The sequence below is a fragment of the Varroa destructor genome, unplaced genomic scaffold (genome assembly GCF_002443255.2).
Source record: "Varroa destructor unplaced genomic scaffold, Vdes_3.0 BEIS01000003.1, whole genome shotgun sequence".
NCBI lineage: Eukaryota > Metazoa > Arthropoda > Arachnida > Mesostigmata > Varroidae > Varroa > Varroa destructor.
The window spans coordinates 27,474,238-27,495,606 of NW_019211456.1; the positions used below are offsets into that span (position 1 = coordinate 27,474,238).

The 21,369-nt window shown below is 39.7% G+C and overlaps 2 protein-coding genes and 1 long non-coding RNA gene across 8 annotated transcripts in view; 1 reads left to right on the top strand and 2 right to left on the bottom strand.

Annotated features, from left to right (window-relative positions):
* The window catches only part of LOC111247040 (uncharacterized), a 138,426-nt gene that overhangs the window by 47,779 nt on the left and 69,278 nt on the right, over positions 1-21,369 (bottom strand). For all 3 annotated transcript variants that reach the window (XM_022797567.2, XM_086984914.1, XM_086984915.1), the window contains one exon: positions 13,505-13,632. In XM_022797567.2, coding sequence (XP_022653302.2) covers positions 13,505-13,632 — 128 coding nt within the window. The remainder of the gene's footprint in view (positions 1-13,504; positions 13,633-21,369) is intronic.
* Positions 9,414-15,919, top strand: LOC147756751 (uncharacterized). Of its 2 annotated transcripts, XR_015324719.1 has the most exons (4): positions 9,414-9,812; positions 13,537-13,645; positions 13,833-13,901; positions 14,065-15,919. It is a non-coding gene; the product is annotated as an uncharacterized LOC147756751 (long non-coding RNA). The 2 variants fall into 2 exon arrangements; XR_015324718.1 differs by having other exon boundaries at positions 13,833-15,919.
* LOC147756752 (uncharacterized) lies at positions 15,642-20,522 on the bottom strand. Of its 3 annotated transcripts, XM_086984917.1 has the most exons (3): positions 20,106-20,522; positions 18,823-18,871; positions 15,642-18,634 (listed from the first exon to the last, which is right to left on the bottom strand). In XM_086984917.1, the coding sequence occupies exons 1-3, from the start codon at positions 20,114-20,116 to the stop codon at positions 17,504-17,506; spliced, it is 1,191 nt and encodes a 396-aa protein (XP_086841043.1). In that variant the 5' UTR covers positions 20,117-20,522; the 3' UTR covers positions 15,642-17,503. The 3 variants fall into 3 exon arrangements, with proteins under 3 accessions (XP_086841043.1, XP_086841042.1, XP_086841045.1); XM_086984916.1 differs by lacking the exon at positions 18,823-18,871 and having other exon boundaries at positions 20,106-20,520; XM_086984919.1 differs by lacking the exon at positions 18,823-18,871 and having other exon boundaries at positions 15,642-18,659; positions 20,106-20,518.

The following is a 21,369-nucleotide window of genomic DNA, read 5'->3' on the forward strand; positions in this document are numbered from 1 at the left end:
CAAAGGCAGTTTGCAAAGTTCGGTCGTGGCGTCTTGGAGTTGGCTGACGCATTCCCCCGATTAACCATTCGAACCCGATAAGGATCGTCTGAAGCAGTCACAATAGTATGTTTCTTCTTAGGGTCTTAGAAGTAGGGTCTTTCATCGAGACGAAAAAAGAAGAGCTCCGGGACGTACGCCTAAGCCCAGATATAGGCCGAAGCTTTATTCGAAAAGAACCACGATTGCGTCTAGTAAGTCTTATATGGTGCAAAATGCTTGAGACGAACAAACTTTGTAGTCGTTTGAGTTACATCAATTGAACAAGACTATCCAACCTCGAATTAATTGCATTCTATGGCGAAAAGAAGAACGATATTTTTTAGGAGAAAACAATATCGCCTGCTTATTCTCGTGTGTTCTTCGAGTGCTATTGTTAAAAGGTACATTATTTTCGCCTGTCTGACCAAGAAAAATTTGCTCTTACCCCAATACTGTATTCATCGTCTGATTCGCTGCCGCGCAACCGGGCGCAGAAGTAACGTGGATCCGAGCTGCTCACTTGTTTCATTTCATAGATTATCGAACCTAGCCTACACGGTATATCGACTGAACAGATCCGGTCCGATGGCCATTTATGAAAATACAAATGTTTGCTTTCTCATATACTTATTGTCCTCATGTTAAAATTAGCATAGATCGATTTCCATCTCGCCGTATTGTTGTCCAGGTCGCAGAGCCGACATCAAATTCAGCTTTATTTAAAAATACCTTATGACCACATATGATACCAGTGGCGGGCCACATATACGCGCCGTCGAATATATCTAAGGTTACAGCATGATTATGACGTTAATCCGACGATTGATCCGTAACGATAGTTATGGTATGGTGAGCAACTTTACAATCTCGAAAAAACGTCTGAAGAAGCAAGTATTGCGTACAGCGTATCTAGAAAAGGTGGATTCGAAGAAAAAAAGATTATATATACATAAAAAAAATATATATATATATACATATAGCTTAGTTGTCGGGTCTATGCCCTAGGGAAGCGTGTAGAACGAAGATTCTAAGATAGTTTTTTGTTTAGAACAACAGTCTACCGCGGAAAAATATCCAATATTGAGCATCGTTGTTTTTCGTCTTTATTGCGTTACCTTTTGGCTGGGACGGGTATTATTATCGTAGAGACACATTCAGTTGACATCGTTTTCATACACCGGTGCCATACGAAGCCAACTTTTAACGATTTTTTATAGTTTTACTTCTAGCCAGTTGTTTTTTGTACCGCGTCAAGCACATATTGGCTTTATTTGCTTATATTTTTACCTATCGTATATTTGTGCTTAAAAACAGATTTCGAGGAAGCGAACGTTTTGAGCTTCTAAGGTGGGTCGGGGTAAACTTTGGTTTGCTCTTGGATGTTGCTAAATTTACGCTAACGAGTGTTTGCAGGTTCGATGGCTTTGATGATGGACAACAAGTTCGATTCTAATTAGCCAATAAACAGTGGCTATATGGGAAACAACATTAAACTGATCCAATAATTAGCCGTCTGAGCGAATGTAACCACCAACCGTACCGCAAAGTATTTTTGTTTTTTTCTTTAACGATAATAATGATTTTATTTTCATCGAGTTTTATGACAAAGGCAGAGTGTCTATTGCTGGGGTACATGCGGCGTACCCGTAATGAGTTGACCACTTTTCCACTGGATAATTCAGAGAAATAGCACGATATTGATACATAGCGCTTTAAAATCTGCCGCTTTTAAATACTGCCAGTTCGAAAATCCGATAGCCTTTAGAGGCCGTTTACATCAAATGTTGAGCTAATGCAAGACGCAATTAGCCTCGAGTAGAACGTTAATCTGATCTAAAGTATTCTGTAAAATAGAAATGTTAAAATGTAAAATAGAAAGTTCCTACTAGATATGTGCTTGTGATCATAAGTGTTCATAGGCATTAGCAAACATGCGAGCAGAGTATAAATGTTAGCTTCGTTTTATACCTATACTTTTCTTTTGAACATGTGCACTACGTTCAGTCGCGATAAACCTGATCTTCGTAGTGGGCTAACTTCATGGAGGTGGCCACTACTAAAGGTAATTAGTGCTGGAAAAGCCACAGTTACATAACATCTGTATATGATAAAAACCCGGGAAAAAATTTTTATCAATGAATACTCTAATTCTATAAACTACCTTATAGAGAAAGCACCATATCAATAGATTCATATTAACAGACCCCTACATCAACTTGAACAGAGAATCAGGTAAAAACAGGTAAAGACAGATTTCAAAATGACCGCTCTCTGAAACGAGTGAGGGGCAGATTCAGTGGGGGATATTATTATGCGCGGTTGAAGCTATTCAATTACCAAGTGAAGGTAAAGGATCTCCTTTGAACTGACACTATTAAATTTGTAAAGGAAAAACGGTGCATCGATGGCACCCAGGGTATCGGCGTAATTTATTGTGGAGTTGTTTTTGTCAAATATCACATCACCTTATAGACCTTATAGAGGCTGCCGTGCCACAAGGTCGATTGTGCACACCTCGTGGGTTCCGTATCAGCGTCTAATAAACTGGACACCTTGAGCATTTGAGGACCAAGGACTTGTAAACGCCCGCAGCGAGGCATTGGCCACAAGCGAAAACCCTCAGGACGTAGGAACGCGATAGCTAATGTTTATGTAACCTCGACTGGTACCTAAAGAACTATTCGCGCAAATGGATAAGATCGTTTGTGATTCATGCCGCAGTTTGATTGGCCGGATTACTGTAGATGTACCAAATCACTCCGTTTAATAAAACACGGTGTGCTATTATGTACTGTGTTCAAATTGCAGCATTGCACACGTGCAGTGTGTGTGATAAATAGCCGGTTCAGAGACGAGTTCTTACCTTGGCAAAGTGAAGTCTAATTTGTTTGAATATATTATAGCTTCACATACAGAGAATCACTCTTTGCATCAGAGCTGTAAAATGTGGGTATACTTCAGTCCTTGGTTGAAGAAACGTTATCATGGCCCGCCGTACAAAAGACTGAACGCCTTGTCAAGAACTTAAACAAAGTGTACACTTAAGAGGTAACTTGATTCAGTTTGTAAGTGTAGCTATATATATATAAATCAGCTAAACCTGAATCAGGGAAATGGCCTACTCTCCCACCTATTGCACGTTAACAAAATATGAACACGCAACTGTATTTAGATTGATTCGTATCTGTGTTGTCATCCCCGGTCACTGCACTAGCATTTTCCCAGAAGGGCGACTTCATTCTATAAGATGCCTCTTTATTTTAATATTCCAGTCCGAACTTCGCGACTATAATAGCAAACCATGTGCGTACGGAGCTCGTTTGAAACACGTTATTTCATGAAATAAATGCGTAGCCTATATAATCGCTTGTTCTAGACACATGCAAAGTCTTCGCGGAACAAAGACGCTTTTACCGGCCGACCAGCTAGGTAACAAGTGCATTGCACTTCCTTTATTCTCTCTCCCTGTATTCATTCATCGGGGCAAAGGAGCGTCCCTCATCTGACGTGGCTGATAGTTGAAACAACAGTGATACTGGTTTATGGGTTTGATTTCCGGTTTTGCGAGGGCCATGAACTAACGGATTGGATCGGGTGATAATGCAGAGAGAAAAATAGGCCAGCGAATAGCGACGATAAGACGTGACAAATTATTTCCGGTTCATGTCACTCAAGGCCCAAAAAATGATGGCAGTAAATTCAGAGCCATGAAGATTGAATAATGTATATTAGTTCATCTGCTAGCGTTTACGAATTTTTGCGATTTACGTATACCCGGATGGATAAATTACGCTCGAGTCAATTAACGTGTTGCCTCTCTTTCCTTTAGAGAACCTTCTGCCTCTCTCTTAATGCTAAGTCTGAGAGCGTTGAAAAAGATGAGATAAGGCCAAATGAGAACAACATGGCCAAAGTTTACCAGATAGATTCGACGTTTTCAACCTTTCAGGTACTGCAAAAAAGGCTGCGACTATCGATAAAAAATGCATCATGCGTACGGTGTTAAATGTTACACGTGTGATACACGAGGTCATACATAAACCAGGATCGAAAGTCGAGTATTTGATTGACCCTCGCGCAACGGCGTGTGGGGTGGGTGGTAAGATCTCGGAGGGACTGTTCTTAGTGCTGACTTGACATAAGTGATTGAGTAAGATCAAGACTAGACTGAAGCTTTCGGCAGATCGCTACTGAGCTGTCGGTCAAGCTACTTGGATCAAAGAGAAAGTCATACACATAGAAGTATGTTAATTAAAAGAAATAAATACGTGGTGATAATTACGATATCCGAAGACGTTGCTATATACTAAAGGTTCTAGTTAGACATTACTATATACAATACCCGTTGGTAATAAAAAATCAGTAAATATCTTGACAGCAAGAACCATTTTCTACAACGTGAAAAAACATACGCTTACTCTATTAAATCGTAATGGCTTTTAAGAAGAATGATGTGTATTTCTTTCTAAATAAAACATTACAATTAGACGTTTCTGTAGTTTGAATGGTTTAAAATCCTGGAGATCGCGTATGCACAGCATAAAAATGTGGAAGTCGCGCTTGCAAAGAAAGAAACCTTAGCGATCATGTCAGACCGCTCTCTAAAAGTTTACCCTATAAACGGAAAGCTAGACCTTGTCACAGACTTATTTGTAAGAGTTTTGAGTAACCATAAAGCATGTGCCCGTCACTATAGGTGCGCCCATTTCCCCCTTCTCATGCCTGCAAGCTAGATACTGTTTTAGTTTATGAAACCTTTGGAAGCTTAATTTGTTCTAAAAATCTTGAAATGCTCTTCAGTCGTCTACTGGGCTTCCGATTTAATCCGCCAGCACTGGGTTTTCACGTGGATGAACGGCGTTACAACGAAAGATTCGGGGCAGAGTGCTGGTTGAGGATCTAAACTTCACGAAACAGCCGCTGCCGCTCGGTTGGTGACACCCTATGTAAAAACCTCGTTAAAACGCGTATGAGAAGCGTACTGCGTATGACACATATTGGGTATAGGTCGCAGGGTCTTGGTCCACGTGGCGTTAATTCCTCATGACGCATATAGCACCGATTGAATGCATTGAAATAAAGGACCTTATGGTCTGACTTGCGCCTTGCTCGGAACAGAGTTTAACGACACGAATGTTTTTGGGACGAATATATTTGCAGCAGGCTAGCGTAACAGAAAAAGTCTGCGCGCATAGTTGATATTTAGGCAAAGTCCTTCTGTGCGGCCTAGACCTAAACAAGCTTTTCTACAATTTTGAAACTAGAATAAACAAAAAGAAACGTTTTTTAGTCCTCTTCCCGTTTTTCACAATCTGCTATTCAAAAATGAAATAATATATATTTATATTTTTTTTTCAATACGCTAAAATTCACAACATAGGTATTCTGCAAGTTTACTAAGTAACGTGGCCTCCAAAATAAGTTTTTATACAATTAGATGTATGTTTACACTTCTTATAGGCAAATTTTTTTGCATGCTAATAGAATTTTCTGGCTAGATTTTGGAGTGCTTAGGTTATCAAATTTGTAGTAATAAGCAATCAATGAGACCAAGGAAATTCAAGTAAACTCAAAACTCGGCCACTAGGAATAAAACGCTTTTATAAATAGGCTTATTTATAGCGCATTCAGTAGATACTTATTAATTATAACTTCCCATACTTCGTTAGGGCAACTCGTAGCGGCCCCTGATATCCGGATATGATTATTAGCGCTGTTAAATAGCGTTGTAACTCCTGATTTAATATTACAATAGTACATACACATAACAAGTTTTTTTTTAACTCTAGACAACATTATACAACACTTGACTTTAAAAGCCTATTAGGCTTTAGATGATGTTATCTTTACATTACATGCCAACTGTCCGTTCAAGCTGCTAGAATTAAAACAACAGAATGTATGTATTTAGCGGGGTACACCCCGCTGTATAGTCTTAAGAAATTCAACTATACATTTTCTGCCTCGTTACGTTAGTCCTTGATGACAATAAAATGCTGAAGTCAAGTACTCAAGACCATGTTGAGACTGCACTATTATACGAAAAGTTTGTTCGCTGATCTAGTCGAGCGATTGCAATAGTTTCTGCAACTCGCGCACATATTAGGACAACGCCGACCGCCGTTGCTAGAACAAGAGCTCCTTCTTTCCACTTATTGAGACCCGATGTCGCCCTAACCATTCAGAACTTGTTTTCTGCGTGACCCTTCCTCAAATGAGTAACACAATAGCAGGAACGATAGTGCAAAGTCAGGACAACAAGGCCACTTCCTGCAATACTTTGAGATCCCTCGAATTTCCAAAAAATAAAACAATTCTACCTGAAGGACAAGGTTGAAGCGACAGCACTTGCAACAACTGAGAGAGAGCGCAAAGTCCTTCCATTTGCTGTTGTTGTAGGTGCTATTGTAGATTGAGCCTCACGTTAAGAGGCTCAAAGGGGAAATGAGTCCCAGAGTGCTCCAAAAAGGAGCATTGTAGCATTTCATCGTTTCAGCAAAATATGCGTGTTGTACAAAGAAATGAATGGATGCACTTTTTCAGTGGCCTTTCTCTTGCAGGAACCCGCTGATATGCAAATGCATGCGGCGCAATTTGAATAGGACACTAAGCTTCTTATTTCATCTATGAACATCTTTTATCCCGTTAGGCGCTAACAGCGGCAGAGGAAGCGTAGACTGGCACATACACGCATCGCTTGAACAATGACTTGTGCATGGAAGTTTCGTCCAAATACAACTATACGTGTCGAGAGATACATGCACAGAGGAGGAAGATAGAACAGTCTTTAAAGCAATAGCTTTGCGGGAAAAAGGAATAACTCGAACCGTGAATAGTGATGCACAACTGAATCACATCATAAGTTAGAATGCTTACGAGAACATTAGCCGGGTTCTACGTTACGGAACGTAGCCGAGAGATGGGTTAGCCAGCACGCTTTTGTCCAGCGGATGTTTTCTACTCATTTCATTATTTTTATCTTGACTTCAACTATGTTAGAGTGCTTACTTGGCGCACGAGTAGTAGCTTAAAGGGACCAACTGAATGACGGACTACTTACTGTTGAGCGCTTAATATGTTGGTAACTTTAAGTTTGTACCCTCTATTAATGCTGGTTGATTGATTACTGGAAGTCATATTCATCGGACAGTCCTCTTAACCTCTATTTTATGACGAAGAGGTCGCGCCACTTTTGATTGCTCACTCTTATAGCCAATCAGTGGCCTTTACGGATTTCGTCAGCCAAATACATCAGCGGAGTCTGAGACATATCTACGATGTCCAGTGTCATAAAGCTAGACGGTTTATACATGCTGCACTTCGATATCTTCAGAAGCATTACATCGATGTATTTGTCTGCGATATGCAAACTGTACTTTCAGCTCCTGGGAGGTCGGAATCATTATCTATTCGTGAACTGATTTCGTTCGAAACGTTAGTCACCGCCCGTATCTACGAATCAGACACGAACTACCTTTAAATGGCGTAGAAAATCGTACAGACCTAGTTGCTCTCAATCACAATATGAAAATTAACTGACAACATTAGGTTGAGCAATATGAGCAACCTGAGAGGTACTCGTTAGCGAAGCCGTTCATGAACAATGAACTAGTTACTTTTATGAAAACAAACTAACTGTTTGTAACCACCACAGCAAAACTTCGATATGGATGTTATTGTATGTATTAGAGACCTATCTACCCAATTGATCGGCAGACTAGACCCCCGTGCTTACAACAATGTTGGGAAGAATTTTTTAAAAACTCCAAAAATTAAAAAAAAATTAAGCGAAACGTAAACAGGGGTCTCTTGTCACTGTGGGTTGCTTGGACTTTTACTTATTCGCTGAGCTATATTGAAAACAATATTCAACTAAATATAGACACCGCAGGTAGTTGATGTGGCAGTTGTATCTAACAGGCTTTTTTATAGCAAGAGTCACAAATCGAACACAATGAGAAACGTCTTAACCCGGTTAGAGGCACCTCGTTTTTGAGAAACACGGCAAAACGTCACCGGGTAATCTAATATTAGATGAAGACAGACGTACCGGACGCGGGATTTTCTCGCCTGTCATCTATGAAACTTGGTCAAGTTACCACCTAAAAATCGTTCTATGCTGACCTGCTTAAAGTTGTTTCTCTGGAAGTTGCCGCGTCAGAAATAACCTTCTAGCGAAATGTTTGCAAACACGCTTTTCTGAGTATACTGTAGGTACTGGAATCAACTGGAAATAACCGGAAGCCGCAAGCTTTACTATTTCGGTTATTAGTTATATTTTTGAGGTTGTATCAAAAAAACAAATCTAAACAGGTGTGTAACTAAGCCAGAGTCGACAATGGACGCTTTCTAAAGAAAATGCCATCTTTGTCCAGTAGCTGTAAGCAAGCTTTAGGCTTGATTCTAGCGTCTCTTACTTTTAAAAATCAAGCATTTGCCAAAAAATTCAACTCGGTTAATAATTTTAAACCGAATTTTTCCTCAACAACTGGCATAATATTTATCGTAAAGTTCTTCGTTTCGAGGCACTCTGGCTCCGTGACTCGGCTGACGCCATTTTAAGTACAGGTGCAGCTCTCTAACTGTTGACTAAATAATTTTTAGAATAAAAGAAAGCCAGCTTTATTCAATTTACGTATCCGACAGCGTAATCTTTTGTCAGGGAAGTAACTTTGTGTCTATTTTGGCTTATTCAATTCGGCTCATTTGACGAAAAGTAAATAAGAAGATCTTTATTGTTGTTTACACACGCATGCTTAAAACAACATTGTGACCAGCTGTTTATCTTGACGTGGTTCTAAGTCGTTGCCGTAGAGTTACGTTTGGAAACAGACGGGGAAGCGGAGTGAACATTTGTAACACAAAGCCTCTTTCGCTTATTTTTCTCTAAAATGGAGTAAGTGGTACAGAATGCATGTGGTGCATGTGCCATCTGTATTAGCCCTTAGCAACTAGCGAAAAACGGGTTCAATGAAGATCCACTTGGTTCAGAAAATAATTATCCATCTAGCTTGAAGAGCATATGAAGAACTGACATGAACCTAAATTCTGGTCCAAGTATATCAGACTCGTATAGGTTCTTAACAGAAACATAAAATAACAGCAAAGACACTGGCAAGTTTGTCAAGCGTACCCTTGGTAAACCATCTATAAAATGTGAAATATAAGAAAGCGCTCATAAACTATACAAGTAGCTTCTATTGCATAATAGCCCCAAATTATCTCACTTATTAAGCTAAATCATACAGCGTTACCTGTTACTTAGCCCACTACAAGCATTCATCCGACGACGAAATCACGTTTGCTCAGCTGTAATGCGACTGAAACAACTCCAGCAACTACAGGAGCCAATTCTTAAATCTTCAGTCAGCTCATTCGCTGAAAAGGGGAAGTGTCGCTATATTCCGTCTGAGTACCGACTTCATATGAACGGTTCGTCTCATATTTCCTATCAATTACAGACCAGTTGTATTGGATTTGCACAACCACCTGTCGGCCTTGATAAGCCTGTGACCCAGCCGTAGTTGACTGGACAGCTATGAAAGTTCTGTGTTAATTTCCATCAATTAGGCCTGGAAAAGAGTGAATTTCCTAATTCCGTTTTTGTGGTAAGGAGGCAATCACGCCATGACAGGCGTGAATTGTCAGACTTCGGCTGATACGAAGTGAAACCTCCACTTAACTTGGTGTCAGCTGAAAATGCTCATCGCGAACTTACAGTTACAACAGACATGGCTGGTCTCCTCAGACTAAGATATCTCGTTAGCTGATTGCTGAAATACACCTCTAATGTAAGTGGCTTGCCGGTATGGTTTTTTTTCGATAGTTGAAGTTAATGATCTACTTTGTAATACACTCGTATTCGTTTAAAGTTACAATAAATGTGGTTATATATTGAATTTTCAAACTACTGAAAATTGGTTTATGATACAAATTGAATCAGACCTAGTGCATAATAATACTTTTGAGCGGGAAGGAATTTGTATTAACAGTTGCGTTGGAAAATACGCGTGGCGCAGGTAAATGTCTACCCATGACCATGGACCTATTTACCGGCCAAATTTCGAAGCATTTGAACGTGTGTTCCGTGCTATGCCAGAGACAGTGGTTCGCACACAGTTAAAATAAGAACTCTTTTTAATAGGAAACATCTATGTTTCTAAATGACTTTCGAAACAGCCTAGTATTTACATGAGCTATTAAGAGAAATCACTGTCACCTTGAGATGGCGGCCACTTTCTGTATCTCGTCGAAAGAGCAAAAATTTACAATTATCAAATTTAGCTATCATTATCTGTCAATATAAATGATACTAATAAACTTCAAACAGTGTGATCGATATCACGATAATGAGATAGTCAATTTTCGAAACGAGCGGTCATTAAGTTGTGGCGTGACAACATGACCGAAAATTTAACATTATACTTCAACTACGACAAATTAAAAACTTCCAAAATGTTGCGATTAGAGTGTATATCACATGACGTCATGTTATAATTGTTATCGACTGTGTAGACCATTGCCGTTGTATAAATTTCTATCGTTTTGATTTTTATGCGTGCTTTGTGATTTGAAAAAGTTTCGACATTTACGTCCGGTCCTGCCCCAATCAATCATTGCAAATAAAGTAAAGTGTGCATTTTTACTTCGAATTTCAAACCTTCGCGCGTCTTCAGCTATTGCGGTCAAATACGGTACCGTTGCGCCATCACAGTGACACTATTATTTGACTCAGCAGAAATTCGCACACGAACAAAAATGGCCAGAGTGCCCATATTGACATATTTCTATTATTCGTCGCGAACAGCACTGATTAATCTATTATCTATTAATTCATGAGCATTGTTCATGTATCTTGGAGTAATCACTGCAGCACATTCAATCGTCTATCAGATCTATAGATAATCAACGTCCTGAGCTTGTTAGAAAAGCTTTGCGAGGATACGATATTTACATACAACATCATAAAAATACAAGCAACACTATCTGTGCGATACCACGTTAACACGGGAGTCTACCTTTCTCTAAGCCGTTGTTCCATTAGGGCGAAGACAGACTGTCGAAAAAGGTTGGCTAAACTGGAAAAAAGGAACCCCTTTAGGTAGCCAATCGTCCCGTTTACTGCGAAGCACGAGCGCTCGGTAAATGCGATTGAGTTGTTAAAGATGCTCGTTTACGATCAGTGCTAGCTTGGCGCCATTTCCTAAAGACAGGTGGTGGAAATTAGACTGTTGATGTATTTTGACATGATCAAACGTCAGTCAGTATATAGTAGCAGACCATTGGCTAAATATTCCTACTAATGAAAGGTAACGAGCATAAGGATTTGCTTTGGAAAAGGAAAAATACGTTTAATCGGACGAGACAGTTATTAACACTTTAACGACGCTCTGTAATAACTGAAAATTTATATATAGCGTTGTACTAGTATAGTAATATTAATTAGATACAAAAATAATGTTAGGATATTTCCTTAGCAATCCCCTTATGACGAAGCCAACGTTGCAATAAAGATTACTTCTATTAAAGCTTCAAGCGGGTTTCCAGCATCAGATGACGAAAACGGATAGAGATATTTCTCTCACTACGCATCCTTATTCTTTTTCCTTCTGTATTCACAATGGTTCTTATGAGGTTTGTTTGATGTCGGCTGGCAGCGTCCAGATGTCACCGATTTGATCTTGCCTGTACACGCCTTAAACCGCCTTGTACAGCCTCCGTTAGCTAGCATATATACGCGCACTGGCAGCGACTACATTAAACTAATACAATATGAAGAGAATTTCGTTGTAGCGAGAGACTATCGGCGGTCAAGAAAGACATCGGAATGATTATTAGGGTGAACCCGCCGCGCTTTTACCTTTCACTTTGACAACCCCGATGCGGAAAAACGCACTGTTGCCTATGAAGCTGCAACTGCCTGGATCGCTGCACAAACAAACAACGATTTATCCTAGAAAAGAAATACTACGGAGTTTTTCGCTATTCGAAAGACATTAGAAAACTTCGTTGTGAAATGGTATATAAATGTTGTTTAATTTATTTGTCTATAAACGGATACGGTTTATTTGATAGTAGAATAGCGAAATAGGTAAAGGACATTTCTATCGGAATCTTTCCTACATACGGAGTTATTGGCGCACGGGTAGAAACCTCATCGTTTGACCTCAACATCGATATTGGCGAGATTTGCTAAATTCTTAATAGAGAATGGAAACTAATTCTATGCGACGGTTCCTGCGTCGTTTGGAACTTCTTACCAAAGTACTGTTTTGCCCACAGGTGGCTACTGAGTATAGTTACATTTAAAAAATCTATAACAAAATGGTTCTGACTATTTCGTCAGTCGTAAAACCAATAGGTATGATCCTAGATAATCCTTGACGGCTAAGTGTTTGAATCGTCTTTGAATACTGAGAATTATATTTTCTATACGAATTAGCGAGGCTGAGTTTATTCAGCGAAACCAAATGCACCGAGCATACCTATATATATATATATATATATCATGGAGCAGAGGAACTAAAAAGCGTTTGACGTCAACATGAGAACGGAACGTGATTTATGCGTCGGCACAAATGTTATTACTCTCGCCAGTACCCCTGTGGGTATTTGTAGACGTTGTCACTCTTCCATAACTTTTTGTCAACGCCGACATTAAATGGTACTCGCCTGGTTATATTACGACATCGGTAAACCCAGTTATGTATGGTCGCAGAATTTTAGGAAACTTTTTTTTGCGAAAATTAACAGCGGCCTGCATTAGGACCGCGTACGTCTTTTAGCATCTTAAAAAACTGGTACAGTTTTTTCTTAAATGCATCATCGTTTTAATTTGATAGGTAGATAAGCCAAGGTATTTGCCATGCCATTAAATATTGATGGCACTCCGTACGCTTCTGTGGAGATTCTCTTCGTGAGATTAATAGAATAACGTATACACGCGAAAAATGGCTATTCGAGTATATAACGTTACCTAGGATTGTGAAGTAGCTGGCAGTACTATCGCTCAAACATTTCGGTTTGTCGGCATTTATATAGCCTAGGACGTTTATAGATAGTTTCTTGATAGCGCGTCGGTGTTGAACGAGCAAATAAATCGCGCCATATATAATACAAATGACCGTTGTTATCTGAGGTTCGTCGGCTTAGAACGGACTGAAATCCTTTCAGCATCCGTGAGAGATACAACTATATAGAAGTGAATCAATAGGCTGTACCATGCATAGTATAGCCCCTAATTGTTAATCATAAGAATGTGAAGATCTGTTCTGCACGTTCTATCGGGAAAACCTCATCTTAAAGCTTCCTATTTGCATCTGGATTTTGAGATTGTTAAAAAGAATAAACCGTAACAACAAATCCACGCGTTAAAAGACTCTTACTCGACCTGTATGCATGACAGATATAAACTGCGAGAGAAAACGGTATGTAAAATCATTTAGTTGTCAATTAAGGATGTTAACGGGTCCTTTAACTTTACCTGTCTCCGAAACTCTGTTGGTATGCCACCAGGTAATCTGGCGACCATTTTCATCGCGTCCCTCCATTGCGTAAATCCATTGTCACCGGGAAATGGTTCGAGACTGAATCTCATCTTCGTATCGACTCCTGCAAATGAAAGGTAACGTCCGCAATTAATGTAATTTCTATTTTGCCTTTAATTCACCTCATTCACTGTTGAGTAAATGTTAATGACAGCGATCTGGGAGTTCAGTAGAGATCCGGCTGTTATACAAGGACTTCATCAGGATGCATAATTGGTACAGGCACAACATGAAAATATTTTCGTCTTGGTTGTACTTGAGCAGGCAAAGATACGCGAAGCCTTAGGCGGTTGGCTGCATAAACGTAACATGCGTTTGTTACGCAGCCTCACTGTGAGTAGTCTGAGTAAAAATCATTTTACTATTAACAAACCTGATTGTTCTCTATCTTTTCGTTCTCGTATGAAGAGCCAGCTCGTTCATAGTAGATTATGGCAAACTAAAATAGATCTAGATTAAGCTATTCACTGAGTAACAAAACTAATGTTTTTTTCAGCCGGATACATGAACATGGCAGAAAGCTTGCGTAGTTTATGCGTTTTGTGTGTGAGAGATTCACATATGCTACCCGTTTTGATATCCTCTCAAGAAACGGGTTGACTGAAAGTAGACATAGCACCTAATATAAGCCTTTGAAAAAAGCGTTCTCTAAGGTTATGAGCATTCAAAATTGTTTGACATAAATTGCATATAAGTTAGGTACGAACAACATTTGTGTATAAAATAAATAAACTTTGATTTAAAAATAGGGAATACAATTTTGTTTATTATAATACCAGTCATGTTGCCTTTGCGATTTTGAGAATGGTACTGCAAAGGAAGCGCCGCAGTACCCCGTAGCAACAGCACGAAATTAGTTTATCTATTATCGTTTAAATATCAAGGTATTATGAATAAAGTCTGGGCAAAAATGCCCCACGGGTAGCCAATGAGGTTCTTCCGTATCTCTCGGGTAATTTAATGAAATGTGTTGCGAAATAGGCTTGTTGTGGCGCTGGCTCGCCGTACGTTCATTAATCTGACTAAACTCACAAGCCGCATCAGTTGTATAGGACTATCGCCAACTTGAAACCGCTGCTAATTTCACTGGCAGTTATTTTTGATGATTGCTTTTTTTTAGCGTTCAATTATGTTCAGTTTCAAAATCCCTTAACATTTTCTGTTCTCTGCCTGTGCATCTGTCTATTCTGTCAGAAGCCTGATTTTTAACCATGTTTGTTGCAGAATCGGTCAGCGCGCTCATACATAGTAGAGGCATTATCCAGTTATTGAGAGGCTTAAGCAGGAGCTTTTTTCTACCGTTGGTATCGTCGCTTGACATGATCCGCGTGAAAAATTTAGCTTGATCCTATACAAGTTAGCCTACTGCAATGTAACGGTTTGAATCAGAAAATTTAGGTCCCCCAGGCAACATAAGCCCGAGAAAGGCAAACCAATCTACTTAATAATAAACCTTATTTGTAAAATAGATTATTTCTAGCCTTACTTGCAGGACACGCGCATGGTAACTAAACAAAGCAGTGGATCACTCGCCGCGAGGCATAAGTGAGCAAGTTTGAATTGCAATCGTTCCAGAAAAGTGATGGATTCCTGGAAAAATCATTGCAAGGGACGCACCTGTTGGTCTTCCTGCTTGGATGGAGCTTTAATAATTTCGTTTTATAGATAAGATAACGGTGATAAATTTACTTAGTTTACAATTCTGGGTAAGGCTACAGTTTAGTAATGCCTTTCTCTGTCAGCAGCGGTACAAGCCATTGCCGAAGTAACCCATACCAATGAGGGTCGACGTAGTTCGGAGCATTTCGAACCCTTTAATCATTATCCGAATTGTTTTATTGAAAGAAATAAAGAGCAAGGAAAATTTGTGTACTGCATGGCTTTAATTGTGGAAGCGACTCCTAAAACCAAAATTATGTATAATTTACTAGCTCAAATCATTGTCAAGACTCAGACAGTGGGAGATGCTGTGCCTTTACCTGTTGATGTCGACTTTAAATAGCTTTTCACTGAAATCGCACCGTGCTATGGACATAAGATAGATGAAACGAGATATAAAAGAAACTATGAGAATCGCTGTTTCTGATAACGGTTTCGATATTTTATTTAAATTTTATTATTACATTATTTATTTTACTTTTAAACAGATGTTATGACTTCTACGTCCTCGTGTCCTAAAAATGTGGATAGTGTGAGACAAGTATGTTTAGTTTATATAATGGATAATTATGCTTCTGCGATTTAATTAGACATCAATAGAACGATCAGCTTTACGTCAGCCAGTGTGGCTGCTTATGTACCATCCTGGAAATTGTCCTCATAATAAATAATAAGGAATCTTCTAAAATGAATAGTTTTAACAGTGTAAGTATCATGTCTGTGTGCACCAACATTTTGCTCTGTAATGTTTATAATAATTACGATCATTATTCTTATCAGCTAGTCTTTTTTGGTCATTAGCAAGAACAAAGTAAACGCCACTAACCGTACGCTACTCAAAAAGCGCTCTTATACTATATGATCATGAGACACAGTTGATATAGTCCTACTCCGCTTCGTTCATCCACTGTCGTCTTTCGTATGCAGGACATAAAGCATGTGTTGTTCGGTTTAAATCAGGAATAGTGCTATCTTTTCCCCATTGATCGATTGTAGTTACGCCTACATCAGTGTGATTTTTAGGCCCACTAGCGCAGACATAAATCATCTTGGCCGCTGCTTGGATCGCTGCACTGAAGGCATTCCCTCGTGGAAACAGCGTCTCCGTGATATGAGTGGCGTATTTGCCTGATAGTATTAGGAACATGTTATGGTCCAGGTTCGAACCCGGCCATAGCCAGCTGTCTGGCTCAGAATTAATTCGAATACGTAGAAAGTACACTTCAGCGACCATAATGAACCATGGAGGCACGTATATAACGTTGGGCAAGTTTTCAACTTGTGTCAGAAACTTTGCAGATTGACAGTCGCAGATGCGCTTTTATTCAGTACTGGGACCATAAGCACATACGTGTCTACTGCGTAAAAAAACATTACTCGTGAAACATCTGGCCGAAGGTCTTTCAAGTTAAGGAAACAGTTTTAATTTGTATTAATCAATGTTGATATAGATGAATCTGTTTGAAACAAATTCTAATACTTAAAACACTAACAAATTTTTATTGTTCACATGTACAGTGGATCCCGCGCAATAACAAAACGAGAGCGTTTCATCAAATTGTATCTACGAAATGAAGCTATGATGTTCTGTTTACAAAAGTTTTATTTACTCAGCATTTGGTAATTAATGGTAAAATTTTATTTCGATCGTGTAACGGATACGCGATTTCGAAATATCGTTAAGCCCTCATAAGCCTTATGCTTGCTTGATCTCGTACGCGCTACAGTCGAAAAATAACCAGGGACGCCTGAAGATCCATATCGACATCTGAAAGTGGTCTCGTGTAGGTCGGCGCGCACGTTCGAGCAAGGATAGAATGGACATCAGTCAACAATATATCGACTTGAGCGCCGGAGCTCAGGTACAGCGCAACAGGTCGCACACGTACCCATTATGCTTATCACAATCACTAATAATAATTATAAAGGGTATTTTAGCGTACATAACTGTACAAGGTTGATATTTATTAATTAAAAGTGTTGTGAACAAGTCGCTGCGTATCGACAACAGTAAAATGTAGATGCTACCGATTTCGCCCTTCAGAATATCTCCAACGATCTCACTTACTCCGCTTGCAATTAGCTTTCTACTAAAATATAAGGTTATCGTTAAATGATTAGAGAAAGTCGTCCATAACGCGCGTCGGAACGTTTGAGCTGACTGAGCAACTGTTACTTCAGTACACGCATTAAAGGTAAATAACTTCGTTGTTGTCATGTGTAGCGGGAACAGCAGCCCGCCATGTTTTCAAACAAGACGAAGCAGTACAGCCATGCTATGAGGAACAGCGGCTGTCATCGCACGAGTTAGTCCCTAGGGCCGATACTGGTCTATAAAACGCCCATAAGCAGGTAAGTATCATTATGGTTACCATAAGTAGGACTAATAGACTGACTGTGATCTGAGAGAACCACCTCAGCCAAGATCGGCAGTCTGATATGAAAGTGGTGAAATGCTTTTGATCTTCGTCCAACTCAACGTAAACGGCTACGAGCTCGTCATGTTTAACATCACGGCACGTGACGCCTCTCTCCAGTAATAGTCGGCTCATCCATTCAACTGTGTGCAAATCACGATTCAGTTGAACTCTCAAAACAACAACTGTGTCATTAATATGACTGTTGGCGGTGTCCGCGCTCACCCGGGGTTCTACTCGTGACCGAATAATGCTTATCGTGTCATTTAGGCCCATAGGGACGTTCTGTTCGGTTATGAAGTAATGATTACGTTCACACGCCTGATCTCCGTCACGCAACCGAATGTGAAGGACACCTTCACCAAGGATGCTATCGTCTTCGAGCGCACGGAGCACAAACGAGTATTGTCCCACTGAACGAAATAGGCTGAAACCTTGAATTCGTGAGAGGCCATTATCATTGCCGAAGAGCCACACGCTTCGAGGGGACACCCTCTCAACTTCAACGCGAAAGGACTTGTTGACGGGAACGGGTAAATCGAACATTTCGCCTGAATACGCCGTGAATACGAATTTCTCATACTGCTTAATCTCCGTCTGTCCTTCAGGAATGGAAACAAACGGTGGCTGATAATGGCTGGAATCATCATTGCCGCTCTGTCGTCCTGACTCTAAAGTTGTTGGCGTTGTAGTATAAAATGTCTTCAACGCAGATGATCCTTGTGCCATTTCTGTTGTCATCGACGGCAGGCTCCTCAGAAGATGCGTTCTTATGGTCTTTGTACTAAAAGAGGTTGTTGATTGCATGATTACGCTTGGATTAGCTGGGCTGTCTAGGTGTCTTGTAGTAGTAGGTCGACTGTTCTTTGTGGTATCTGCAGCAAGAACCTCATTAAGGGTGAACTCTACCGCTTCATTAGCCGATCTAGGCGGAGGGGGCGGTGTGAGTTCCTCGGAAGACGGAGAGACCTTTTTTTTTAATTCAGACCACTGAAAAATGACGTTTTGTTTATTCCTGAAATGCCAGATTCGAAAGAGGTAGGAATGAAGCTCCTTATTACATCTATTTAGATTGATCTTATTTGGTGCATTGTGCTTTCGAGCTGTAACCTCGACTTGACATCGGTTATCTTCGAATGACTCTGCCAAATTAAATTTCCCCTCGTAGGTAGGCGTACCCTGAAAGTTTTTCCCAGTAAACTCGATCCAGCCCTGCCGTTTAATTCCCTGTAGATACCAAATGACACCATGTTATACTCACTACTATAAACAACAATTAATGATTAGTAATTTCATAGATCGACCCTTATTCGTTTGGTTGGTTAGGCTAGCAAATCGCAATGGTATTTGAACTTTTGTTTCACAAAAAGGAAAAGTTTGCATAAATCACCCGTGAGAGAACGCCACTAAAACACGCTAATTTCAATGCTGTTAAACTGTCCATACTTTAAGCCCGTAAGGTAGCAAATCAATTGCATATGTTTAAACCAGAATATTGGTCTTTCGAGGAATGAGCGTGGTAAGGTGCGTCATTAAGTGATAATCTCTAGGTAAGTAATAACCTTTAGGAGCCTGTGTTTGTTTGTCTATTGGGTTATCTAACCCGAAACGCTGCTAAGAATAGAATGATTCTCATTTCAGGACGACCTGCACGGAACATGGAGCCAGCTGGCCAAATGCCTTTCCCCTGAAGGGAAAAGACTTAGTTTTTTCACAAATTAGTTTATTTTGCCGTAAACCAACGGCATTTTCCATGTTCGAAAACAACTCCGCATCAGCACTTACGGACACCAAGGCGGCTGCCGGTGTCGTTCACGCTGATATATCATCAATGTTAAAATTGTATTGCGTAACACACTGTGTTTAAGCGATATTGTGCAAAAAGCTATTAAAAATAGGTCGATGTTACCTCTACTATAAACAAAATGAGCTTTTTATTTTTGTGGAGGTCAAATAATACGTGTTTGACAGTAAAACAAAGATGATACGAAGCACGCGGGTAGCTCCCTACTTAGTAACTGAATATTGTAACCGCAATCGGATTTTTTTCGATATTTTTATACTGTACAAGTAAGATCAAAACAACATAAATTGAGGCCACAATGATGAGTCTCAGTAGATCGTCTAAACAAGATTTGTTGAAGTAACAACTACACGAAAATAACGTTGAGAAATGGGATAAAAGTTTGACAGAAGTTAAACTGTTTATACGAGGTAGGTTTAAGGAAAGCAAGTATAAAAGTGGTTACATGTACTTTTTACTAACACATATGCTACTGGACCCAAATTATTATATAACGGAGTATAATATTAACTTTCGTTTTGATCACAAATATGTATGGGAAAATGATATACGCCCTCTCTATATAATATGCACTAGCGTACATATTGCATCTATTATTTGGTCCCTTTAGGTGAGTTGAACCTCACCAACAAAACGTTAAAATATGGCGTGACATACCGGTTTGACATTAGCGCATTTCGGAAGCAACTGTGAACAGTATTCTCCTAGGTAGCAGATCGGTGCTTGGCATATATCTGAAGCAGATTTTGTAATCACGGAATCCAATTGCGTTGCCGCGACGACAACTAGAGTAAACCATGACAAGCAAAAATATTGTAATGAGTCTGTAAAAGGCATTGTAAGCTTTTGCCAATCGAAATCGACCGCCCGGCTTATCATTAACATCATCCTCGTTCGAAGGGAGCACGATTCCGGTCAGAGTTGGGCCGAACGACACATGGAGATCTAATAGATTACGGCACTCCTTAGCAGAGAGCGTCTGGTATCAGAAGCAGCCAGTCACGGCGTCGACGATGAATGAAACTTAACGCCAACTTGAACGTCAACACCATCAATTGTTGATTCTCACGTCGCGTAGAAATTCGAATAGATAACGTTCTTAAAATATCACAAAGTATCCGTGATGACAAGGCGAGTCGTGCACGTCAAACGTATCGAATATGACACAGCTGCGTGCAGACGATCCGACTGTAGAAGTAATCCGAAGTAGTTAAACGCTTGGTTACAGCGGCGTAGCTGCCCGCTCTAACAAGTTTTTCGTTAACAACTACATGTTATTATAAGTAGGTAAAAAGAGATGTAGACTTAAGGAAATAAAAGGACGCCGAATTATATTGCAACAACTTTGACTAATACAATATATATCATAGAACCACTAGCTATCAGTAACGAACAGAGATACTGGCAATGGAACTTGCTTGTAATCATAATAAGAGCTGGAGTAAACGGTAACAATGTAGGGGGTTTTGAACAATAAAGTAATTCCATTTGATGATCGACCGAAACATCGCACCCAAATCATAAACAGATTTACCTGTTTTTATCACCTCGATGAAAAGGACCGTGTTTAGCTATAGTCAGTTTAAGGAAATAAAAAGGTACATCTTTATACCCGAATACCTAAAGCAAAGCCGTCAGTGGTAATATTTATAGCACTGCTTTTGCCCCCTTATTTCTACTAGAACGGACGAAACCGCCACTACACCTAACTCTTCGTGAAGAAATGCTAGCTGGAGTAGACAATAGAGCACTCAGTATTTCAGTAGTAAAACTTCACGAGAAACTTTGGAAAGTTCAATATTAGTACATTCGGTTCGGTATAGGAATGACTCTAAAATTATATCCTTGGATAAGATGGGAGCTTAGTGACAGCTGTTATATTTTCTTTCTTTGAGTCGTATAAAGTATATAGTAGGACTAT